Source organism: Stegodyphus dumicola, chromosome 4 (assembly GCF_044657685.1).
Source record: "Stegodyphus dumicola isolate Sdum_Otavi_A_Nest chromosome 4, ASM4465768v1".
Classification (NCBI taxonomy): domain Eukaryota; kingdom Metazoa; phylum Arthropoda; class Arachnida; order Araneae; family Eresidae; genus Stegodyphus; species Stegodyphus dumicola.
The window spans coordinates 256,101,647-256,124,586 of record NC_140771.1 but is presented as its reverse complement, the minus strand read 5'-3'; the positions used below and the strand labels follow the sequence as shown (position 1 = coordinate 256,124,586).

The 22,940-nt window shown below is 34.6% G+C and overlaps 1 protein-coding gene across 1 annotated transcript; it reads left to right on the top strand.

Moving 5' to 3' along the window:
* The first annotated feature begins 9,698 nt into the window (after positions 1-9,698).
* On the top strand, positions 9,699-10,725 carry LOC146997857 (DEAD-box helicase Dbp80-like). Its single transcript, XM_085814418.1, is given in 1 exon segment — positions 9,699-10,725. A coding segment is annotated over 1 exon segment (726 nt). The 5' UTR covers positions 9,699-9,999.
* Positions 10,726-22,940: the final 12,215 nt, after the last annotated feature.

Below are 22,940 nucleotides of genomic sequence, written 5' to 3'. Positions count from 1 at the left end.
ATTCTTTTGAGTACTTACTTCATCCAAAATATTTTCAGTAAATAAATGGCAAAATAATGATTTGGAATGTAACTCTAAATAGGCTGCAACAAACACTCTGATTTTGTGAAAGATTTTGTGGTTTTGTTCCATTGTTGTTGCAGAATTTTCCCAAATTGTATTTTCTACCATAGAAGAATCAAGCTGATGTCATGTCGCCTCTTGCACATCTTTCAACTCTTCATCTACTTCTTCAGAATCCAAAATATCATGGGTATCTTGGGGAGAAATTAAATCTTCAGCGCTGTCATAACCCACATCATTCAAGTAATCATCCAAAAGTTCAGCCAACAAATTTGTTATTTCATCACCTGTTAGAGGCTTCTTGGATTGCTTTTTTTGGGGGGAGGCATGAAGCCCCTGCAAAACTCATTAAAGATTCTTTTTTTCATAACTAATAAGGCTATAAATTTGAAACCATATGCTTTTAAAATTACTTCTAACCTATAATCCACCCAATACCAGCAAACGTACTTAACATATAATGCCGACTAAAATAGAGACTTGACGTTGAGGTGCAGCTCTTTCTGCGCGAGTGGATGGCTGGCTATCGAGATATCACTCGACACTCCACGCCGGCATGATTTGCTTTTTATTATCGACACCATGTCCCATGCTGGTGTGAGATCAGCAACAAAAGTGTTGAGTAGAGGTGTACCTTGTGGGAGGTATAATGTAAATGCAATTACTTAAATTTCTGGGCACTGTTGGATGCATTTATAGTAAAGAAAAATGTAGAAGTAAAAGACTAATTAATGGCTAAAACTTACTTAAAATTACATTTTTCTTCTAATTCTTCTAATGCTTCTGCATGACTGTTAATTTTTCTTCTCATTTCCATTCAAAATTACTTTTTAAGAATTATATTGTTTCCTTATTTTGTTTTACAGCTAATTTTGAATTTTGGGTATGGTCAAATGCAGAATATGGAGTAATTTTTACTGTATTCAAGAACTGTATTCAACTTACTGTTTGTAGAACTGTACTCAAATTACTGTTTGTTTGGGATCTTTATCTTGGAGGAATTTTTATTCAGATTTTGTGCACATGCTTTCAGGTCATTGTTCAGAAACTTTTCATATTTTCATACTGATTAATCCATAGTGTGTCTTACGAAGATTTTGAATTTGAAGGTAGCCACAGATACCAAATTATATATCCACTTTTCAGTAACAAGGCAACAGAGTTTTCTAATGCAATTATTTGTTGGGCTTTTGCTACACAGCAATACATATGCTGGATCTAAATGTATTAAATAACGAGAAATTTGGAAATATTGCATAATGCAAGTATTGCTGATATTTGTATTGCTAGCAGCCTTATACAGATTCTGGTTCAGTACGAAGTCTGAGATATGGGCTTCTTTGGACTTCAGCCATTATGGATTTTGGATTTTCCTGGATAGTAGATCATCAGTTTACGTCTATCTAGTAAGATGGCGTGTAGAAATTACAGAATAGTGATTTATGAAATAATGAAGCATTTGCGAAATAAAGGGAATAAAAATTTACACCCCCCAAAAAATTCAATGTAGGTTGTTTAAGTTGTTTCGTTTTTATTTGCTAATACTTTCTTTTTCATTCTATAGATAGACATAATTTCTTATTGGGTTACCTTATTAGAGTGCTGTAATGGCTGTTTCAAAAATTCCTACTAGATTGTCATTTGAAATTTTTTTATTGTCAATGAACTATCTATTATCTTCTTCAATACTGGTAGTAATATTTTTTTGGATTTAGACCTGTATTACAGATTTTGTCATCCATTAATTGATTAATGATTTGGATATTGTTGGATTAATGATTTCGATATTGTGAACGCAATGAAAAACTTCTGTTCTGTTATATTACTTCTTCCCAATTGGAAAATTTCGATTTTTGTTTGTGATATCTGAAAACCTTTTAATTCTTGACTATCATCATAAAGCTTAGCTAGCATCCACTATACACTATTGGCAGTGTATCGAAAGATTGGTGATTAATAGAGCTGGAGCAAACCGCATGTATTCATTACCGAGTAACAGGTACTGTACGAACCTTGTGATTACCTATTATTTTCCTTTGTCTCTCAATGCATAAATAAATATATGTAATTTAGAGATAAACAAATCCCCATATCTACAAATTATATGCGTTATTGTAAGACAACTATCACTCTTTTTAATTGCTTACCAATAAATTCACAAAATATTCATCAAAAGAGGTGCCTATGTGCCTATTATGCTGCTCCTATACCGATAAGAATATAGTTAAAAGCAATTTAAATTATGTATATAATGAAAAATTCATCCTACCTTTATGTCAATATCCAAAAAGCCTCCTTCAGCTACTTCAAATGTCAAACCCATTTTTGTACCGGCCGTTACTTTATCAAAAAAAAAAAAAAAAAAAAAAAAAAAAAAAAAAAAAAAAAAAAAGAGTTCATTTACGTTTTACAGAAGTCAGAAACATTGCAGATGTTGCCACTTACACAAAGTTCTATCTGCTAAACTTGATTTTAAATGGTTAGGCTCAAGAGCATATTATTTTACACATGTCCTAACAGACTGTAGAAACATTAAAGATTAATAGAAAAAATTATTCGCTCTTCTAAACAACTTTCAATTCTTAATTTCCTTGTCATGTAAGTTATATTTATATGCGTTATGTGGTCAGCCATCAGGATTATCGGTGATCCTACTTAAATTTAATACTAACTGGCATTACGATTTTCATGGTTGGTCTGATGCCGATCGTTGAGTAGTACTATCTGTGCGAGAGTAATAAAAATCAAGCACCGCAGTGGAGAAAGAAAGAAATTATTATAATTGCTTGAGAAATAATCTGCTATCCTTTCATCGTATAAGCCGAAAAGTATGTATCATAATATCTGATGTCTTTTAATTGGTTTCGTATATTGTTTTGTAGTTTGCGGTGCCATGCCGTTCTGGTACAAGTGTATTTTTGTATAGTGTATATCCGATGTGCTATTTTGGTACATTCTAGCGTTTTCCTCGTTGTAAATATTGTTGACTGTAGAATTATAGTGAGAGATTTTCTCTTCCTAAGTAAAGAAGTACTGTCAAATTATTTTGAGTATATTTTAAAAGTGCTTGTATTAGCATATTGAACTTATTTAGATTAACAGTCTGTGTTGAATGAATGATTTTGCATAACTTAGTGTAATAAAATTTATTTCCAAAATCATTTTAACTGTTTGGTCATTATAATATTGCACTAGCTTAGAGTAAGAAACCAAACTCGATTTCTTTGCATATTAATCAGTCTCTTCTGAGCGATTTAAGTAACTAATATTTGAAGTTACTATGAAAGAGCTTGCTTATCTGTGAGATTTCATATTATTCATAGAAGTAAAAATGTTTTTGAAGTTCACTTTTTTTAAAAATTATCTATTGATATTTAAAATGGATTTTAAGTAAATTAGTAATCATTTTTCCATATAGATTATATATATACATATATACATACATATATATATATATATATATTTGCAATAAGTGAAGTTGATGACATTTACGCATGTGGCATTTTACATTTTTGGTCTATATTTTAAAATTAAATATGCTTTCTTAAGAGAATAAAAGGTATCTTAGAGTAAGAGGTCTGTTATTTTTAATTGTCTATCTTACATACATATATAATATGTTTTGCTTTTTAAGAGGAAGAAATATTAGTAAATGCAGAAAGAATATTTAGTTTTTGTCAATTCTTTATCAGATTTTCTCATTGCCACATGTTAAATACTCTCTTTTAGTGTAATATGATTAAAACTTTTAAAATTTATTTTCATTTTATAATTATTTTTTTTTGATACAGTAAGAAACAAGCAATCTATATGCTTAATTAGTAGAATTACCAAATATGTGGCCTAATTGGTTTTTCTGGTGGCATTTGTCACCAAAGATAAGCAAACCCAAATAATAAGAAATGAATAATTTCTGAGAACTATCGATTTATCATAAAGTGAGAATGAAAGCATATTTGACATAATGCCCAAATTTGTGAAAATATGCATAAAATAGAGTTATGTAAATCCATGGAAATCATATGAAGATGCAGTGTGTAAAATAGCCAGTGGGGAAGAGGCTTTCATGTTATTTTCTGGTTTGCTGCTTTAAAGGTCACATTCTTGATAGTGGTCGTTTTATGGCCACTTGAAAAATAAATTAGGTACTTTTCTGTTATGCACCTGCCACACATTTTGGAAAGTGTGTACCTAATGGAAAAATACAGCATGTGTGTATGCAACCTTATATAAACTAATCTTACAACTTAAAATTATTTACCCATAAAAAAACCTGCCAAAATGCATAGCAGGCACATAACTGAAAAGTATCATAAATAACTTTTTTTTTAAGTAAAAAGTTTGGAAATTATTTTCTTTTAAAAAAATATTTCAGTTAAAACTCCTTTGTTTAAGTGTGCTTCTCCTTTCTTGATTTTTTTAAAGCTTAAATCATCAATAAAACCCAAAATACCCAATTTGTGATTATTTCCTGCTAATTGTGTCATTTCTATAAAAATTATATGAATTAATATTTTACCTAAATGCATACTAAATCTCTCTGGATTTTGGTATTTTTTCACATCATGTCAAATTTTTGTCTTCGTGATACAGTCTGGGTTTTTTTCATTAAATACAATGTGTGTTTGCACTTGCAGTAGTAAATACCCTTTCAAAATTAATCGCAAAGATTCTCCTTCCATAGGGAGATGGTAAGTGCTAGGCAAATGTTTCAGCATATACATTTATTGGATCATCTTAAAATTTTTGATGATAAATACTAATGAAGCAATAAAAAAACATAAGAAAATTTGGAACTACTCTTATTTGCGCCGTCAGGTCGCCAAATGTGGTGAAAAATTTCTTGCCACGGTGGCACATTACTATCTAAATTTTTTGTCTACATTTTGAACTTTATGCCTAAAATGTCTCCCAAAAGCCGGTTTTCGCATGAAAAAAAATCCAAAACAAAAAATGTAGAGAGCAAAAACACAGTTTCTAACCAGAAATATTTTATACGAATCCATGTACACAGCGATATGTTTTAACTTTAAAAAATATCTACGTATTGCACAATCTAGCCAGCGAAGGAATCTACAAACTACGCACACCTCGCTTTAATAATTTAACATAACAACAATAAATTTCAAAGAATACCATGTACACAGCATTCTGTTTAAACTTGAAAAAACATCTACGAATTGCACAATCTAGGCTTTAAGCACAAATCAACAAAATAAACTAAAATAAATTACAAATAATTAAAAAAAAAACAACAGAAATTCATAGTAAAAAAACAATGAACATAACATTCTACAAAATAAAAACAATAAAATAAAATGCACTTACCATAATCAGTGCTTTTTCGGACAGCAAAACGTAGCTTTAACATGCCGCCACATGCTCTCTATGGTATTTATATGACAGCCAGACTCGCTATCCACAAAATTCATGCTATGGTTCACAAATAAATGTTCAAAACCTTCTTCTCCTAAATCCTTGTAAGATTTCCAGCCATCCAAAAAAATAGTTTACAAGGCTCAATCCACTCTTTAATAAACTGCATCAGCGTTTCCTTACTTCTGTCATGCACAGCCACTAAAAATAATCTCCCAGACCCTCTTACAACCATGTCTCTCATTGCAATATAGGCCATTTCAAAACACGCACGACATGGACCAACAAGCAATTAAACCACTCCAGCAAAAGAGTTTTCAACTTCAAAAGGGTGTGTCGCAATCGTGACAGAAACCAGTGGCAGACACATATCGCCACATTTGGTGATCTTAGGGTGCATATAAGAGTAGAGCCGAAAGTTTCATTGAATTACATAAGTATCATTTTGTTCTATGACTTTTTGCTTTCCTTTTGACTGCTGAGAAATTTCTTTCATAAAAATGTTACTAGGTTCTTCATAAAGAAGTTACTGAGGCCCTGCTTGACAATCTCTCAGAGACTTTCAAAGAGACGGAAATGTGAGGGGGATCAAGGTCTGGTGAACATTAAGGATGACACAAAACATCTCAGCCATGCTGAATAGGTCTTTGCCTGATACTCTTTAAAGTGTAGGTCGGAGCATTGTCATGGTGAAAGATAACACCTCGACTATTGGTCAGTTCTGAGAACTTAGCTTCGGTTTCTGCTTTTAGAACTATCATTTGAAAAAGTATATTGCCTGACTTGGTAGCAATAATTTATGTTACACAATTTCTTTGTTTTTCCACCATACACAAAGCATTACTTTTTTGGGATGCTATCCTCTACAAAAGGAGGTTCATTTAGTGTATCCTGTAATCTTTTTTTGTAACATTATTGCATAGCATCCACTTCATGTCTCCAGTAATGAGCCATTTAAAAAAATGAGCTTCTTTGTTTCTTTTTGGCAAGAAGTCGCATGTGGAAACTGAAGCAAGCATATTCTGCTCTGTTAAAAGTATGGGGTACCCATACGTCATAGCAACTTACCTACCTAGTCGCCTTCTAATGACATACAGTGCATTTGAAATATTTAGTTTGCTTGATACTTCTTGCTCTGTTTAATGTGGATTTTCAATGATAACTTTTATAGAACCTTGTTTATGGAGGATGGTCATCCATAATCTTCGAGGCTGAAATTTCTAGCTTAAACTTCTTGAATCACATTTGAATTATGTCATCAGAAACAGTATTTTGTCTACATACAGCACAAATTTTATGAACTGTGTGACTACCATTTTTAACATTTTGCATATTAGCGGAACCACCTTTTGTGCAAAGTGAGTTTTTACAGATGAAAAAATAAAAGGTTTTGTTGGACCATGTGTGTCCAAATTTCGAAAATCACCAACCTTTCATGACTTTTTGTTAAAGAAGGTTGCCAAATAATAATTCTTGTCTTATATGTGTTCTCAGTGTCACGAGTATGGCAGGATCAAGCTGTTGCGTTTCCGGCTTCCGTTTGCAAAAATATTCTGGGCTGCCAACTTTATTTTTGCACAAGGTCAAGTAAAAACAAACCACATAAAAAATCTAGATATTTTTTACTTCTGACTCTTTTTGTTTTTTGTTTATTTGTTCGTTCAGTTAAGCCAAATATCTTGGTTCAATTAATTATGAAGCTTTTACGATATTTCACACTGCACAGTTTGTAGTAAGTTATTGCCATTGATCAGGTATTGAGGGTATCTCAAATCGGACTTTTTTTATTTAACAATTTGAAGCCTGAATCAAATAAATATTTATAATGTTTTTATCAACTTTTGTAATAAGCAATATTTTAAATTATTAAAATATTTTACAATTCATGACATGATCAGGTGCAATGTGCATGAAAAGCCAGAGCCCCAAAACATACTCAGTTTTGTAGATAATAATAAAATATTTTGTTATATGCTAACAAAAATGTGATATAGTATTAAAAAGTCACAGAAAACTTACTTGTCAAATAGCAACATAATAGGTTACAGGGAGCCTATTGGGGCATTTCATATGTTAACTGGAAATGAAGAAATGTATTCACTGACTGACCTTATGACTGTAAGTGGCACTAGAAGAGGGGCAGCTAATTGGCTGGAGAGAAGGAGGCAGAGCCAGCAAAAGTGCTCGATGTGTGCCTAGCAGATCAAATGCGACTGGGGGAGTTTTTAATTAGTAGGGAGAAAATCATTTTAACAGCACACATGCTTTGAGTATTATATTTCTCATTTCTAAACCTTTGTAAAGAAAAGAAAAATTTTCTGGGGGTTTCGATATCTGTATTTTGGACTGCGTACAGTAATTATTACTTTTTATGTTTAGAAGAGTCACCAGTATAGGTCACTGGTCATTAAATTAATTCAGACTTACCAGTGACCCTACCAAAGCTAAATTCTGGAACAACTGTTTTACAGAATCTGGAAGATGTATTCATTTATGACATGGTCATTAGGGATTTATTGTGCCTGCTGCTCTCTCAAGGTCACCATTTGGATCTCTCATGAAATCGAAGGGAGCAATTAACTATCCAGATTTTTTTTTTTAAACCACCTATGAACATGAAGCACAATGCTAACTTCACCTAGAAAAGTGCTTTACAAGTGGTAGTTTGAATAGTAGGTTTCTATCTGCAGTTTTTTATGATGATGGGAGAGAAGTTCAACTGTATGTTTTATGTTTGTTAACCTCATTGAAGGAAGAAAGAAAAGATCACTAGGCCTTATTGGGAAAATTTAAGTGAAGATTACTTGAAAAGTTGCATTTAGTGAAATATTGAGAAATTGCATTGTGTGCTCTGATAGTGATTTAATATTTAATTTTACCTTCTTCATGCTATATACATCTCTATGGCAAATAATCTTTGTCAATTATAATAATAATAATCTTTGTCATCTTTAGAATTTAAAAAAAAATTGTTGGTGAAATAACTAATTTGTTCCTCTAATTTTTAATTAAGGACTGGTTCATACTCCTGCTGTTGACATAAAGTTGGGATAATGGTTAGAGATGGTGATTGCTGCCCCAGAGAGTCCAGGTTCAATTCTCAGAGAAGGCATGTGTGTTTGTAAGTGTTTTGTTGGCAAGGGAGCACTCAAAATATGCAGCTAGCTGACACCTTTTTGAGAGTTTAATGGTAGGAGAAGAGGGTTTAGCAACCTTCGGAATTTCATCAGCAGTTAGGCTTTGTGATATCTAATATGCCTACTTGAATATTTGCCTTGTTTTAACCTGTCGACCTCTGAGTCCAGTTACTGTAATGATTAGTGATACATATTGATGGGTCTGGCTTTAAATCCTGGAGAAAGCATGGATGTATGTAAGAATATAGTGTCTGCAGCAAGGGACACTGAAAATATACAGCAAACCTGAAGTCCTTTCAAGAGATTTGTGATAGAGGGAGAAGGGTGAAAGTATCTTGTACCACCACACCTTTCAAAATTGAGACAGAAAGCCAGGTTGGGGGTATACTTGCGAGAATGTACAGGTTCCAGTAATCATAGTATGTAATCTACTGCTTTTAGTTAGTTATTTATTTCTTAGACTAAAACATTCTTTTTAAATTTGAGCATGTAATAACATAAAGGTGAGAAGACAGCAAATTTTAGGATCACCCTCTAAAAATAAATAGCTAAGTAAATAGATCTCATATTACATGATTACCCAGGTGCTGGCCTTTCCTCAACCTGGCTCTGTTGACACAAACATATTCATGATGTAAAAACTTCACAAAATATGATTATTTATTCTGTCCTGTTTACAAACCAAAGTCTAGATGGTAACTAAACAAGATGGTTCCAAATTGAAATAGATACTATTTCTCCACTGGGAACCATTTTCTACATTTAGTTAGTAGGTAACTTGTATATTCATGAGTTTTTGGACATAGAATTGAATACCATTTAATGAAAGGCATAATAATCAGATTTATTTTTATTTATTTATTATTTTTTTTTAAGTGCAGGAATAGAGTTATCACTTTAAAGTAATGTGACATAAGTAAAATAACTGCTTTTTATGATCTTTATACAATTTAATTATTTGGGACACATGCATTATATTTGTTATGATTTCAGTTTTTCTAAGTATGTCTTTGTCTTTGCATATGTTAGAATTTACAGAAATCTATATTTTGACATTTACATTTTCGATAGGCTTTATCATGCCAGATGCTGATGATTGGAGTCTTTCTGCTGATATACAAGAGAAAGGAACTTCGAAATTAATTGACAATTTAAATTCGGACGATCCTATTCCACCACCTGTGCCACCTCCAATACCTCGTCCAAAGATTCCTGATGAAGCATCAAAAGACTATGATGAAAAAGATGATGAACCTGAATTAAATCCTGCTGAGATATCTGGATGAAAAAACTTGTAAGATCTCATTTAATTGAAGTTTCTCATGATATAGATATCCAGAGAAATCCTAATTCACCTCTCTATTCTGTGAAATATTTTGTAGAATTGAATCTGTGACCTGAACTTCTTAAAGGTGTGTGTGGTATGGGATTTAATTCACCCTCAAAAATACAAGAGACTGCTCTTCCTACTCTTATTGCAGATACTCCACAAAATATGATTGCTCAGTCTCAGAGTGGTACGCTTAAAACTGCTGCTTTTCTTTTGGCAAGTTTAAGCAGAGTGGACACAAATTTGAAATATCCTCACGTGCTTATTTTGTCCCCAACATATGAGTTAGCCATGCAGACAGGAAAAGTGACAAAACAAATGGCAAAATTTTGTCCTAACATTGAATTTTGTTTTGCTGTTAGAGGTGAGGTTTTGCAAAGAGGAGAAAAAATTACTGCTCATTTTATGATTGGAACTCCTGGTAAAGTTTATGATTGGGCAATGCGCTATAAGTTTTTTGATCTCAGGAAAATAAAAGTATTTGTTTTAGATGAAGCAGATGTTATGATCTCGACTCAAGGATATCAAGACCAGTCTATTCGCATTCATAAGCAGTTACTGAAAGACTGTCAGATGCTGCTGTTCTCAGCTACTTGTTCTGAAGAAGTCATGGAATTTGCAGAATTGATTTTTTCTGATCCTATTATAATTAAACTGAAAAGGGAAGAAGACAGTTTGGATAATATAGATCAGTATTACATAGTATGCAGAGATAAAGAAATTTCAAGCTTTGTGTAACATATATATGGTACTGTGTCAATAGGACAGGCTATTATATTTTGCCATACCAGGAAGACTGCATCTTGGTTAGTTGAATAGCCATTCTCAATAGATTTAGAGAAGGAAAAGGAAAAGTAAGTAACAATTCTTGGTAAGATGCTCTATAATTATAAAAGTAAAATTTATTTATGAAAGCAGTTTTTGCTTTTCAAAGAATAAAAATATTAATTTACCTTTAATCATACATGGTATTAATATTCGAATCATTCAAATGAGTAATTTTCTAAATTTTTGAAATTTCTGAATTTAAAGAAAAAGAGAAATGAATTATTGATATATATGTTGTTTAATTATTCTGTGTATGGTTAGTCATTTCTTAGATTTTTGTCATTATATTTCCCAATAAAAATATTTGCAGGTTATTGCGATAGAAATTTTTTAAAGTTAATTTTAATCACAAAATATAAATGGACAAAAATATATCATAACTTGATTCAATATTGTAATTTATGTAGTTAAGACCACCCAGTAATGTCCAAAGTAAATGCCTCTGGCAGCATGAATGGCAGATGCTGTGGAAGTGACTCAGATATTGAATGTTTGATAAAGTGTCTGGAGTGATGTATTCTCTAGATATCTTTGGCAGTGTGAAAATTGCTCACATTTTGTGCAACATGACATTTGGTGTTTTTTTAGAGAATCCGGTTATTGAACTTGTAGTAATCTCAAACGTTTTTCACACTTAGTGTGAGGACTTACCTGGAAGTAGTGTTCTTGCAGTGAGACTATTTGAAAGCAATTCTGATTGTATAACATGCTGTATTCAAGGCCAGAGCCAATGCAGCTATACCAGTAGCATTTTAGGAGACATGGGATGGCAAAAATCATATCTTCGATTGTGGCTGTGTGGAAAGATAACATATATTAATTGTCAGCTTGCATGAATGTACTTGAATGTCAAGGATGGACACCAAATTAGTTTAAAGTGCCATTTAGAGCTACTGTTAACAAAGAACACAGAAAATATATAAATCAAACATATTCAAAACAGTTTGTTCAGTTGCGGGCTGCCTCTACCCGAGGCTGGGTGCATTATGAATAAGGACAAAAAATTCTTAATAAGCCATTCTTTATTTTCATCACAACATTCTCACTCTTCCGAGATCAGCTTTCATTCTGTCTACAAGCAAAACATTCGAAAAACTCAGCACGCAGGCTGACGTCACAAACAGCAGCGCCTCGTGCCAGTTATTACTTCAGTTCATTTCACAACATACTCCCTCCCCCTTTGAGACTCAGGTTGAGTCTCAAGCTCATAACAAACATTATTTCAAAAATCAAGTTTTTTTTTTGGAGCTTTCACAAGTCGTCCAGAGGAGGAATATTGTTGCATCACCATTGTATCAGGTGCAGTTCCCCTTTTTAACATACATCCAGCACTAGAATTAGATTCCTCTGCACCCAGTTTCTTATCAGGAATCATGTTTCTATCATTGGCCTGTATCTCCAGAGGAAAGATGCATTGTATTGGTCGTACAACTGTTCCATGCCGGGTCTTAAGTTTAACCGTACAAATCTCTCCATCACATCCAGGCATCAATTCTGTAATTTGGGCTAAGGACCAAAATAAACATTTTCTGTTATCATCCTCCATCAGTACTTTTTCTCATACTACAAGTTCCCGAGTTCAATTTTCATTATGTTTTGAACCAGTTGACTAAAGTATTCTTTTCTAAATCGTTGTCTCAGATCATTTAACAATTTAGTTCTATACTTTAATCTCTTATTAAGACTCGACGAATTAAATTCATCAAGATCTTCAACATTGGAATTTCTGTTCTCGCTAAGAAACATGGCCAGTTTCAGAGGGACTAATTCCTGCAGACCACACCTCTCAAAATTGGGAAAGAAAGCCAGATTGGAAGTATACTTGCGAGAATGTACAGGTTCCGGTAATCATTTACAGTTAAAAGTAATTAATCCGGACTTGTCGGGACTTCGGCGATTCCGGATTATCGATTTTTCCGGATTATAGATCATCAGTTTAAATCTCGTAAGATGGCATGCAGAAATTCTAAAATTAAAAGTATGAAACCGTAATTTATGAAATAAAGAACAATTATGATCTAAAGGGTATCAAAATTTGCAAAAAGAAAAAGCTTAATATTTATTTGTTTACTTTATTAAACATTTCTTTCAATGTAAGTTGTTTAAGTTTTGCTTCGTTTCATGTGATAATACTTTCTCTTTAATTCTATTAAACAGACATAATTTCTTGTTTAGTTACAAAGTTCCGCTGTTCAAGTCCTATAATTGCTGTGTCTAGAACACCGACTAATTTGTCAATCGAAATTTTTTCGTTTTCAATAACCTGTCACTTTCTTCGCTTTAAAGCGAATTATAATGACGAGGAACTTGTTTTAAATCATATCAAAGACGGAGCATATTGAGATGAAATACTACATTTGGTAAGGAATTATAAGCCAAATAAAATAAAAACATCTGCGCTGAAGATAAGGATAGTGCTGACAGATCAACTTCCAATTCATTACGCGCCCCCGCCCCGGCGATCCCCCCGCCAAGCCACGAGAAATTGATAAATAGATTTCGGATTTCAAAACATACTTTCGCTTTAGATCCTTTACGTATTAACAAATATATATCGGAAATTCTATTTGATATAATTGAAAGTTTAAGCTTACTTTTATAAAATTGCTCTTACAGTCTGCAAAAAATAATAAGGCGGATCTAATTTGAAAATTAAGGAACAATGCAAACATCAACATTAACTGAAATAGATAATTAGATAATTTTAGCTTATAAGTCTATTATACACAAAACGCGCACGCGAAAACGTATTCTGCACTTTCGCACAATCATATGCGCAGTCGTAAAAGTGCACGCGTAAACGCCTATGCGCATGTGTCAAAGCAGGCGCAGAAAGCTTTTAGTTTTGAGGTCCGGATTATAGATCATTCCGAATTATGGGTGCCCGAATTAACGACTTTTGACTGTAGTATGTGATCTACTGCTTTTAGTTAGTTATTTATTTCTTAGACTAAAACACTCTTTTTAAATTTGAGCATGCAATAAAATAAAGGTGAGAAGACAGCAAATTTTACGATCATCCTCTAAAAATAAATAGCTAAGTGATTATATCACATGTTACATGATTACCCAGGTGCTGGCCTTTCTTCAACCTGGCTCTGTTGATACAAACATATTCATGATGTAAAAACTTCACAAAATATGATTATTTAGTCTGTCTTGTTTAAAAACCAAAGTCTAGATGGTAACTAAACAAGATGGTTCCAAATTGAAATAGATACTATTTCTCCACTGGGAACCATTTTCTGCATTTAGTTTGTAGGTAACTTTATCAGGGTCAATATTCCTTCTTACCTTCTTCGGGAACATACAAGGACCTGACTCGGAACAGAGAGCTTACTAAAGCTATGTTCACTAATTGTGGTAAGTAGACAGGATACAGACGAAGGGTATACAAAACCCTTTATTTTTCTCTATATACAATAACTTCCGTACTTCGGAATACACTGACCCGCTACTTGGGGTCTAACGTAAAAGTATAAAAATAAAACTAAACTCTAATTTAACTTTAGAATAATAAACGTGGAAGATTGGCCTTATAATAACAGGAAGCGTATGTAGTGCAGAGAACTGCGAACACTACAATACGTTTAAATTTATCAAGAGGATTAAAACCTCTGGCCTGGAAGGCAAACAGCAACTGCGTAACTTCTAAGATAAGCGGCCTGCTTTGACTCACTGCTTCCTCTCTCTCGCTTGGCAAAAGGCCACAACTTAAATACTTGGCGTTCGCCAGACAAACTTTGCATAAAAACCCTAACGCTTATAATTCTGGCCGGAAGTAGAAAATAAGAAGTGATAGTAAAGATTTAAAATAAAATAAACGTTAGTAAAACTTAAGATCCTTACATACTTCCCGCCAGAGTTAATTAGTTTGAAACTGAGGTCTAAAACGACCTTGTTGAAAACTTTTAGCTCTAGAATCTAACGCGAGGCCAATCTTTTACAAACATACTTTGCTAGAAACTAGAAATTTAAAAGAAAGAAATTTTTTTTTTTTTTTTTACAATAGCAGCTCCCAAGATATACAACAATTTTTTTTCATCTGTACTGCATCTAAACAGGAGCTTTTATTCAATTCTGGAAGGAAAACTAGTTTAATGACATGTTACACAATGAAATGGCAAGTAACATATACAATTATACTTCTCTTAACATTCTTATTTCATTCATGACTATTTTAATTATCTCTCCCCGTGCTCTCTGACATGTGTTGTAAAAGAACACCAAACACGAATGTGTTTCTGTCTACGTGTTCCACACTTCCTCCTACGATCAAAACACTAACGTGTTAAAATTCAACATAACAAGACCTCTTAACACACTCTTATTTCAGCTCTAAACCCTGAGGTACTATTCTAAGAGTGGCTAACTCTAAAGTGTAGCGTCAGAGAGCCTAACTACATCATTCAACCTTTAACACATATTCGCCATGCTTTAGTCTTTTTACAGTCACACGAATAAAAATTTTAACATTCACTTTTACCATATCACTGTATTTCTTAACATTTAAAATAACAGTTCACATTGTATATAAGAACATATCAACATGCTGTTAATTTTACACATTTGAAAACATACATTAGTAGTACATTGTTAACTTCTATTCTTTTCAAAGCAAGTGCCAATTCTTTCTACATTGAAATAATACGTTTCAAAAAGTCTTTCAGACTAAAACTTCTTTCTTGCTAGAATGTTTTAAATAAAATTTATACAATAACTTTTTACAATATTTAAGTCTTTACACAACGCTATTATACATCAACTTTAGTTTTACGCGCGAGTAATTGAAAAACATAATACCAAAATCGGTAACAACTCATTTCTTGCCCTTTTGGCGATAAAGGTAGACCTCGCATGAGGTAAAACTTCTTGAAACCTGCCACTTGCAGTAAGAATGAAAGATTAACTTAAGTTTGCAAAGTAACATAAAATTTTACTTATCTTTGTAATATTCGGACATCCTTTTCTGGGCCCAGTCTTTAAAGGTATTGCAGATAGTAGTGTGATTTATCCTCCTTCTTGTACGGGCTCGCCCTTCAGTGCTTTCCTCTGGAAGCTTCCTTTTTTCACCAGTTCGGCCACCCTTGAATACCTTCTTTTTCTCCTCTGCTTGTGGTCTTGGGCGTTTGATGGCAGCTGGTCTTGGTGGACCCGGGAACCTTCTTTCGTGTTCTTGCTTGGACCTCGTTGCTGGCCGTTCAAATTTTCCTTGTACTTTTTCCTCCGCCGCTGATGGCCCTTCCGCAGTTCGGCGACTTTTGCTGCGGAGAGTCCTGTCGGATGAGTAGATCTTCCGTTTTAGAGCCGGGTTATAGTTGCCGTTATTTCTCCTGGTTCTCTTCACATACGTCGTCCTTCTCCCTTCTTCATTCTGGGGGTGTTCGTGAACTCTCTTTTCTGGACGGTGGAATGGCTTCTTTTTCTTGTTACCTTCAATTTTTCCGCGGGGCAATTTTCTTTTCACCTGCTCCTGCCTCTTATTGGCTTGCCCTTGTACTTGTCGTTTTTCCATCTCTGGAGCTTGTGCCTGCGGTGTCTGCCGTGCTGGATCCTGCAAAAGATCTGAAAATATTTGCATTTTATTACGATCGAAGTAGGGCTTGATTTGATCAATGTTTGTGGAACATGTTTCACCATTTCTGGCTTTTAACACTACTACAGCGTGAGTTATTTTTTCTATAACATATGGTCCTTCAAATCGTGGAAAAATTTGGCAGTTTTATCTTCTGGTGCTGAAGAAAGTGAATGCTTAATTTTTAAAATTTCATCCCCTACTTTATAAGTTACTCCCCGTCGTTTCAAATCATAATAGAGCTTCTGTTTTCTTAGTGCTACTTCCGTATTCTTTTTTGCTTCTTTTATTAGTTTTTCTATATCACCCATTTTAAATTCTGGGGCTCTTTGTTGCACATAAAATAATTTATCTAACGGCGTTATAATCTTTCTGCCTAGAAATAACTCAGCAGGAGTTTTGCCCATAGTATCATATTTTGCGGTCCTAAGGGCGAAAGCAAATTCATTGACATAGTTATCCCATCTTTTATGAAAATTTTTAACATAACTACAGATAATTTTCTCTATATTTCTATTGACCCGTTCCGCTATATTTGATTGCGGCCAATACGGGACCATTTTTAAATGACGTATGCCCAGTTTTTGGCACATGTCTTCAAATATATTACTTACAAATTGAGGACCATTATCCGATATAACTTTTAGGGGCGCCCCGTATTTTAAAATATATTTATTTAAAATAGAATCAGTAACTAATTTCACGGAGGCTCGTTTTAAGGGAACAATTTCGGTCCATTTACTAAAATGATCAACCATAACAAGGAGATAGCGACTTTTATTTAACTGACTTTTTGGGAAAGGGCCCAATAAATCGATGCCGATTATTTCATTTGGAAATTCGGATTTAATACTATTTAGAAACCCGGCCGGGCGGAAATTAATGTAATTAACGGCTTGACATGTTGGGCAGGACTGGACATACGCCCTTGTTAACTTTTGCAGTTCAGGAAAGTAGACTGCCTCGCGTACGCGTTGGATAGTTTTTCGAATACCAGCATGAGAAGCTAAAGGGCTGTCATGGAGCTCCTGCAGGATATTTAATCTAAGACTAGCTGGGATAACAGGTCGAAATTCGTTGTTGGAATTCGTAGTTTTTGTATAAAATAATAGACCATCTATTAGTTCGTAATGGGCCGCCCTATTTCTTATCGCCACAATATCTTGGTGGCTAAAATTTTCAGGATCCTTTAAATACTCATAAATACTTCCAAACTCAGGATCCTTACCCAGTTCGGTTATTACAGTTTCTCGGGAAATTATTGTACATGCTGTAAGCATTGCCACCTTTACGGTTATTACCTTGTTCGTCTAATTTAATTCTTGATAGGGCATCTGCTACGATATTTTCCTTTCCGGGGGTATGCTTGATTACCAGATTATATTCTTGCAGCTTGAGTGCCCATCTTATTAACCTTGGGGATAAATTTTTTCCTGAGTACCATCTAGTTACCGCCGCATGATCAGAGTACACTGTTATCGGCGCCTTTCCAAAATAGACTCGGAACTTTTACACTGCTAACAGAACTGCAAGTGCCTCTCTCTCGGTCGCGGAATAGTTTCTTTGTGTTTGATTTAAAGTTCGGCTAAAAAATGCCATGGGCTGCTGATTTTGCGAAAGTACCGCTCCTACCGCATAATCCGAAGCATCCACTGAAATTTCTAAATTCTCATCTTTTTCAGGAAATTTCAACACAGGGGCTTGCGTTAATGCTTGTTTTAATTTTTGGAAAGCACTATTGGCTTCGGCCGTCCACTAGAATCTTGCCTTTTTCCTTTTTAATTTTAACAATGGCTTAGCGATAGCCGCAAAATCTTTTATAAAGGACCTATAATATGAACAAAGCCCTAGAAAAGAAGAGAGCTTCTTTGCCATGTTTGGAGTGGGATACTTTTGTACAGCGATTATTTTTGATTCATGTGTCTCGATCCCTTTTTGAGATATTTTGTAACCTAAATATTTTAATTCAGGGGCTGCAAATTTGCTTTTTTCGACATTAACTTTTAGACCGGCCTCATTTAATAAAGAAAACACCTGTCTTAAATCCTGTACATGTTGGTAGAGATTATCACTAGTAATAATGATATCGTCTAAATAGATAAATGTGGACTTTCCAAGAACAGGTCTTAACACAATGTCCATGCATCGCTGAAATGTTGCCGGGGCCCCTGAAAGGCCAAACGGAATACGCAAAAATGCATAAGTGCCAGACTTGGTTATAAAAGCAGTCTTAGGCACGTCCTCAGGCCTAACCCCTATTTGAAAATAACCAGTCGTTAAGTCTAAAGTCGTCATAAATTTGGTTGATTTTATGTTCCTTAAAATTTCTTCTATTATCGGTAACGGATATACCGGATATTTAGTTATAGAATTTAATTTACGGTAATCAATAGCGAATCTCCACCTTTTTGGATGCTCCAAAGGATAGTCATTATTTTTCTTACATAAAACCACCGGGCTAGCATAACTTTTTGAGATGGGCGTTATGATCTTTTTACGTAGCATATCGGTAATATGCCATTCTATAATTTTTTCCTTATTCTTATCATACCGGTATGGTTTTTGACGAACTGGCATTGCATCTCCGGTGTCAATACTATGGTTAGTAACCTGAGTAAATCCTGGAATATCACTAAATAACGAAGCAAATTCACTTACCACTTGTCGGATTCTATCTTGCTCGTCATTAGGCAGGTGGTCAAGATTTACCATTGGCGGTTCAGCCTTTTCAGTACGGACTGGTTTCATTGTCAGCTTAAGGGACGCTTCCTTAAAATCCAGTGTTGCTTGTGCGTCTGAAAGAAAATCTATCCCTAAGATTAAATGTGCTTGCAGATTCTTTACTATAAAAAACATCACCTTTACTTGTTCGTCCTTGATACGGATATACAAAGGTACTTTACCTATACACTTACATAGTTCTCCTTGCGCCGCTAACACTGTCGTATTATCCGAATTATATATGCGGTATTTGCGAAAATACTTCTTAAACAAATCTTCTGCCACACAGGAACACTGCGCGCCTGTATCCAGGAGTGCGGTGGCTGGGATATTATTCACCAAGACTTCAATCTTCGGAAGAGTCAGATTTTTCACCATTACTGTATTTAACTTGTAGGAAGAGGGGTTTTCGTGACCTTCGGATTTCCGCACCCTCTCGTCAGCAGAAATCCGTTTTAGTTTAAATTCTTTTTCCTTTCCATGCTTTCCTTCTTTTTCCACTGGCCTTGAGACTTTTTTCCTGGATTGCTATTGAACTGTCGACGTTCGCCGGCTGTTTTTGAATGCTCAGGTTTCCTTGCCCACTGATTCGCTTTTTCTCCGTAGCCGTGTTCTTGAGTTTGCTGTAGTCTTGGCGTACCAAATTGGTTTCGCTGTTGATACTGGCGTCTTCTTTCGACGTCCGCCGTTCTTCTACTTTCAAACTGGATTGCTAGCTCAAATAACTTTTCCAGTGTAGTCGGATTTCTTAATTCAATAAAGTCTTGCACTTGGGGCAGTAACCTCGGCAAAATCACTTGAATTATTTCAGGATCCGGACGGTTTCCATACAAGAGCTTGAAGACGTGAATTTTTCTTAAAATAAAACTCGAGAGGTTTTCGATTCTTTGTTGATATATACTGAAAAGTTCCGTTTCTAATTTCGCATGATCCCTTACAACAGGGAAGGCTTTTAGTAGGGCAGTCTTGAAATTTTCGTAAGTATAGGTGGGACTTCCTGCTTGACCCAAGAGACTTCTGCCTATACATTTGAACCAGTTAAGCGCTTGGCCCCTCAAAGCGCTGGTAGCTAAGGTAACTTTTTGAAACTCGTGCACGGGGTACAGCATGAAGTGGTCATCCAATTTTTCCAAAAAAGTGGTTACCGGTGAGTTTCCATTAAATGTTGCTTCTGGTTTCATCGAAGCGCGCATGGTCTGGACGATGTAACCAAATCCTTCCAGGGCGGCAGCTGGCATTTCTGGATTCTGAGCCGTTTCTGCAGGCAGCACAGGTTCTTCTTGAAACTCGGCGAAGGTTATTCTTCTACGTTGGGCGCCACTATCAGGGTCAATGTTCCTTCTTACCTTCTTCGGGAACATACAAGGACCTGACTCGGAACAGAGAGCTTACTAAAGCTATGTTCACTAATTGTGGTAAGTAGACAGGATACAGACGAAGGGTATACAAAACCCTTTATTTTTCTCTATATACAATAACTTCCGTACTTCGGAATACACTGACCAGCGGGTCAGTGTATTCCGAAGCGACTTGGGGTCTAACGTAAAAGTATAAAAATAAAACTAAACTCTAATTTAACTTTAGAATAATAAACGTGGAAGATTGGCCTTATAATAACAGGAAGCGTATGTAGTGCAGAGAACTGCGAACACTACAATACGTTTAAATTTATCAAGAGGATTAAAACCTCTGGCCTGGAAGGCAAACAGCAACTGCGTAACTTCTAAGATAAGCGGCCTGCTTTGACTCACTGCTTCCTCTCTCTCGCTTGGCAAAAGGCCACAACTTAAATACTTGGCGTTCGCCAGACAAACTTTGCATAAAAACCCTAACGCTTATAATTCTGGCCGGAAGTAGAAAATAAGAAGTGATAGTAAAGATTTAAAATAAAATAAACGTTAGTAAAACTTAAGATCCTTACATACTTCCCGCCAGAGTTAATTAGTTTGAAACTGAGGTCTAAAACGACCTTGTTGAAAACTTTTAGCTCTAGAATCTAACGCGAGGCCAATCTTTTACAAACATACTTTGCTAGAAACTAGAAATTTAAAAGAAAGAAATTTTTTTTTTTTTTTTACAATAGCAGCTCCCAAGATATACAACAATTTTTTTTCATCTGTACTGCATCTAAACAGGAGCTTTTATTCAATTCTGGAAGGAAAACTAGTTTAATGACATGTTACACAATGAAATGGCAAGTAACATATACAATTATACTTCTCTTAACATTCTTATTTCATTCATGACTATTTTAATTATCTCTCCCCGTGCTCTCTGACATGTGTTGTAAAAGAACACCAAACACGAATGTGTTTCTGTCTACGTGTTCCACACTTCCTCCTACGATCAAAACACTAACGTGTTAAAATTCAACATAACAAGACCTCTTAACACACTCTTATTTCAGCTCTAAACCCTGAGGTACTATTCTAAGAGTGGCTAACTCTAAAGTGTAGCGTCAGAGAGCCTAACTACATCATTCAACCTTTAACACATATTCGCCATGCTTTAGTCTTTTTACAGTCACACGAATAAAAATTTTAACATTCACTTTTACCATATCACTGTATTTCTTAACATTTAAAATAACAGTTCACATTGTATATAAGAACATATCAACATGCTGTTAATTTTACACATTTGAAAACATACATTAGTAGTACATTGTTAACTTCTATTCTTTTCAAAGCAAGTGCCAATTCTTTCTACATTGAAATAATACGTTTCAAAAAGTCTTTCAGACTAAAACTTCTTTCTTGCTAGAATGTTTTAAATAAAATTTATACAATAACTTTTTACAATATTTAAGTCTTTACACAACGCTATTATACATCAACTTTAGTTTTACGCGCGTGATTTCTGCTTCTTTTCAATGTCATCTATACTTCTGGTAAGCAACTTTCCACTAAGAGGGTAAAAAAATCCCCATATTTTTCTTGGGTTCTCCCCAAGCTTTCCAACGCTCGCAATTTTCCTTCTAGTTCATCATACAGGGATGGTAGATTAGTTTTTGCTTTTCCGGTTACAGCGTTTTTCATCACTAGGCTTAACAAGTCTCTCACATAGATTTGCACAAGTAAATCTTCGCGTCCAAAGCGCTTTCTTAGTTGTTTGATGGATGTTAGGATAATTAGCTGCCGTTGCCAGAAGCTAAGGACTAGACGTTCTGCCTTTGATTTGGGTTCCATGGCTTGCAACAGATACTGCATTTGATCTTCATCAGCGATACTTTTGTCTTCGTGGTTTTTCTGGAACTGAATCCAAAAAGTCAGGTAATCTTTAGCTTCACCACTGAATTTCTTAAGCTCAATTTTAGGCAATTTAAATTTCCTAGATTCGGAGTTACTTGGAAAAGAGGGGCCTTGTATTTCAGCATCTATTTGAGCACTCTGTTCTAGAAACTTATCTCGGTAATCCTCCGCTTCTTGAAAATCATCACTAAATAATTTTTCTCCATCTTCAGTCTGCAAAATCTGCTGCGAAATATCACTCTGCCATACGTCAAGTCTCTGGAATTTATCACAAAGTTGACACTTCAAAATCGAAAGTATTTTTAAATCTCTTACTTCCTTAGTTAATTCACTTTTGGTTTTCCTTGAGGTTTGAGAAAATGCAATTCTAAGTCCTCTTTTTTGAGCCTTTAAAGCGATCAAATCCATCTTCAAAGTATATTCAAAATCGAAGTTCAAAATCAAAAGTTCAATCGGAAAATTCCAATTCATAGCACCCGGTCCCGCCGAGGGTACCACTATGTTGCGAAGAACACAAAAAATATATCAATCAAATATATTCAAAACAGTTCATTCAGTTGCGGGCTGCCTCTACCCGAGGCTGGGTGCGTTATGAATAAAGACAAAAAATTCTTAATAAGCCATTCTTTATTTTCATCAAAACAGTCTTTCTCTTCCGA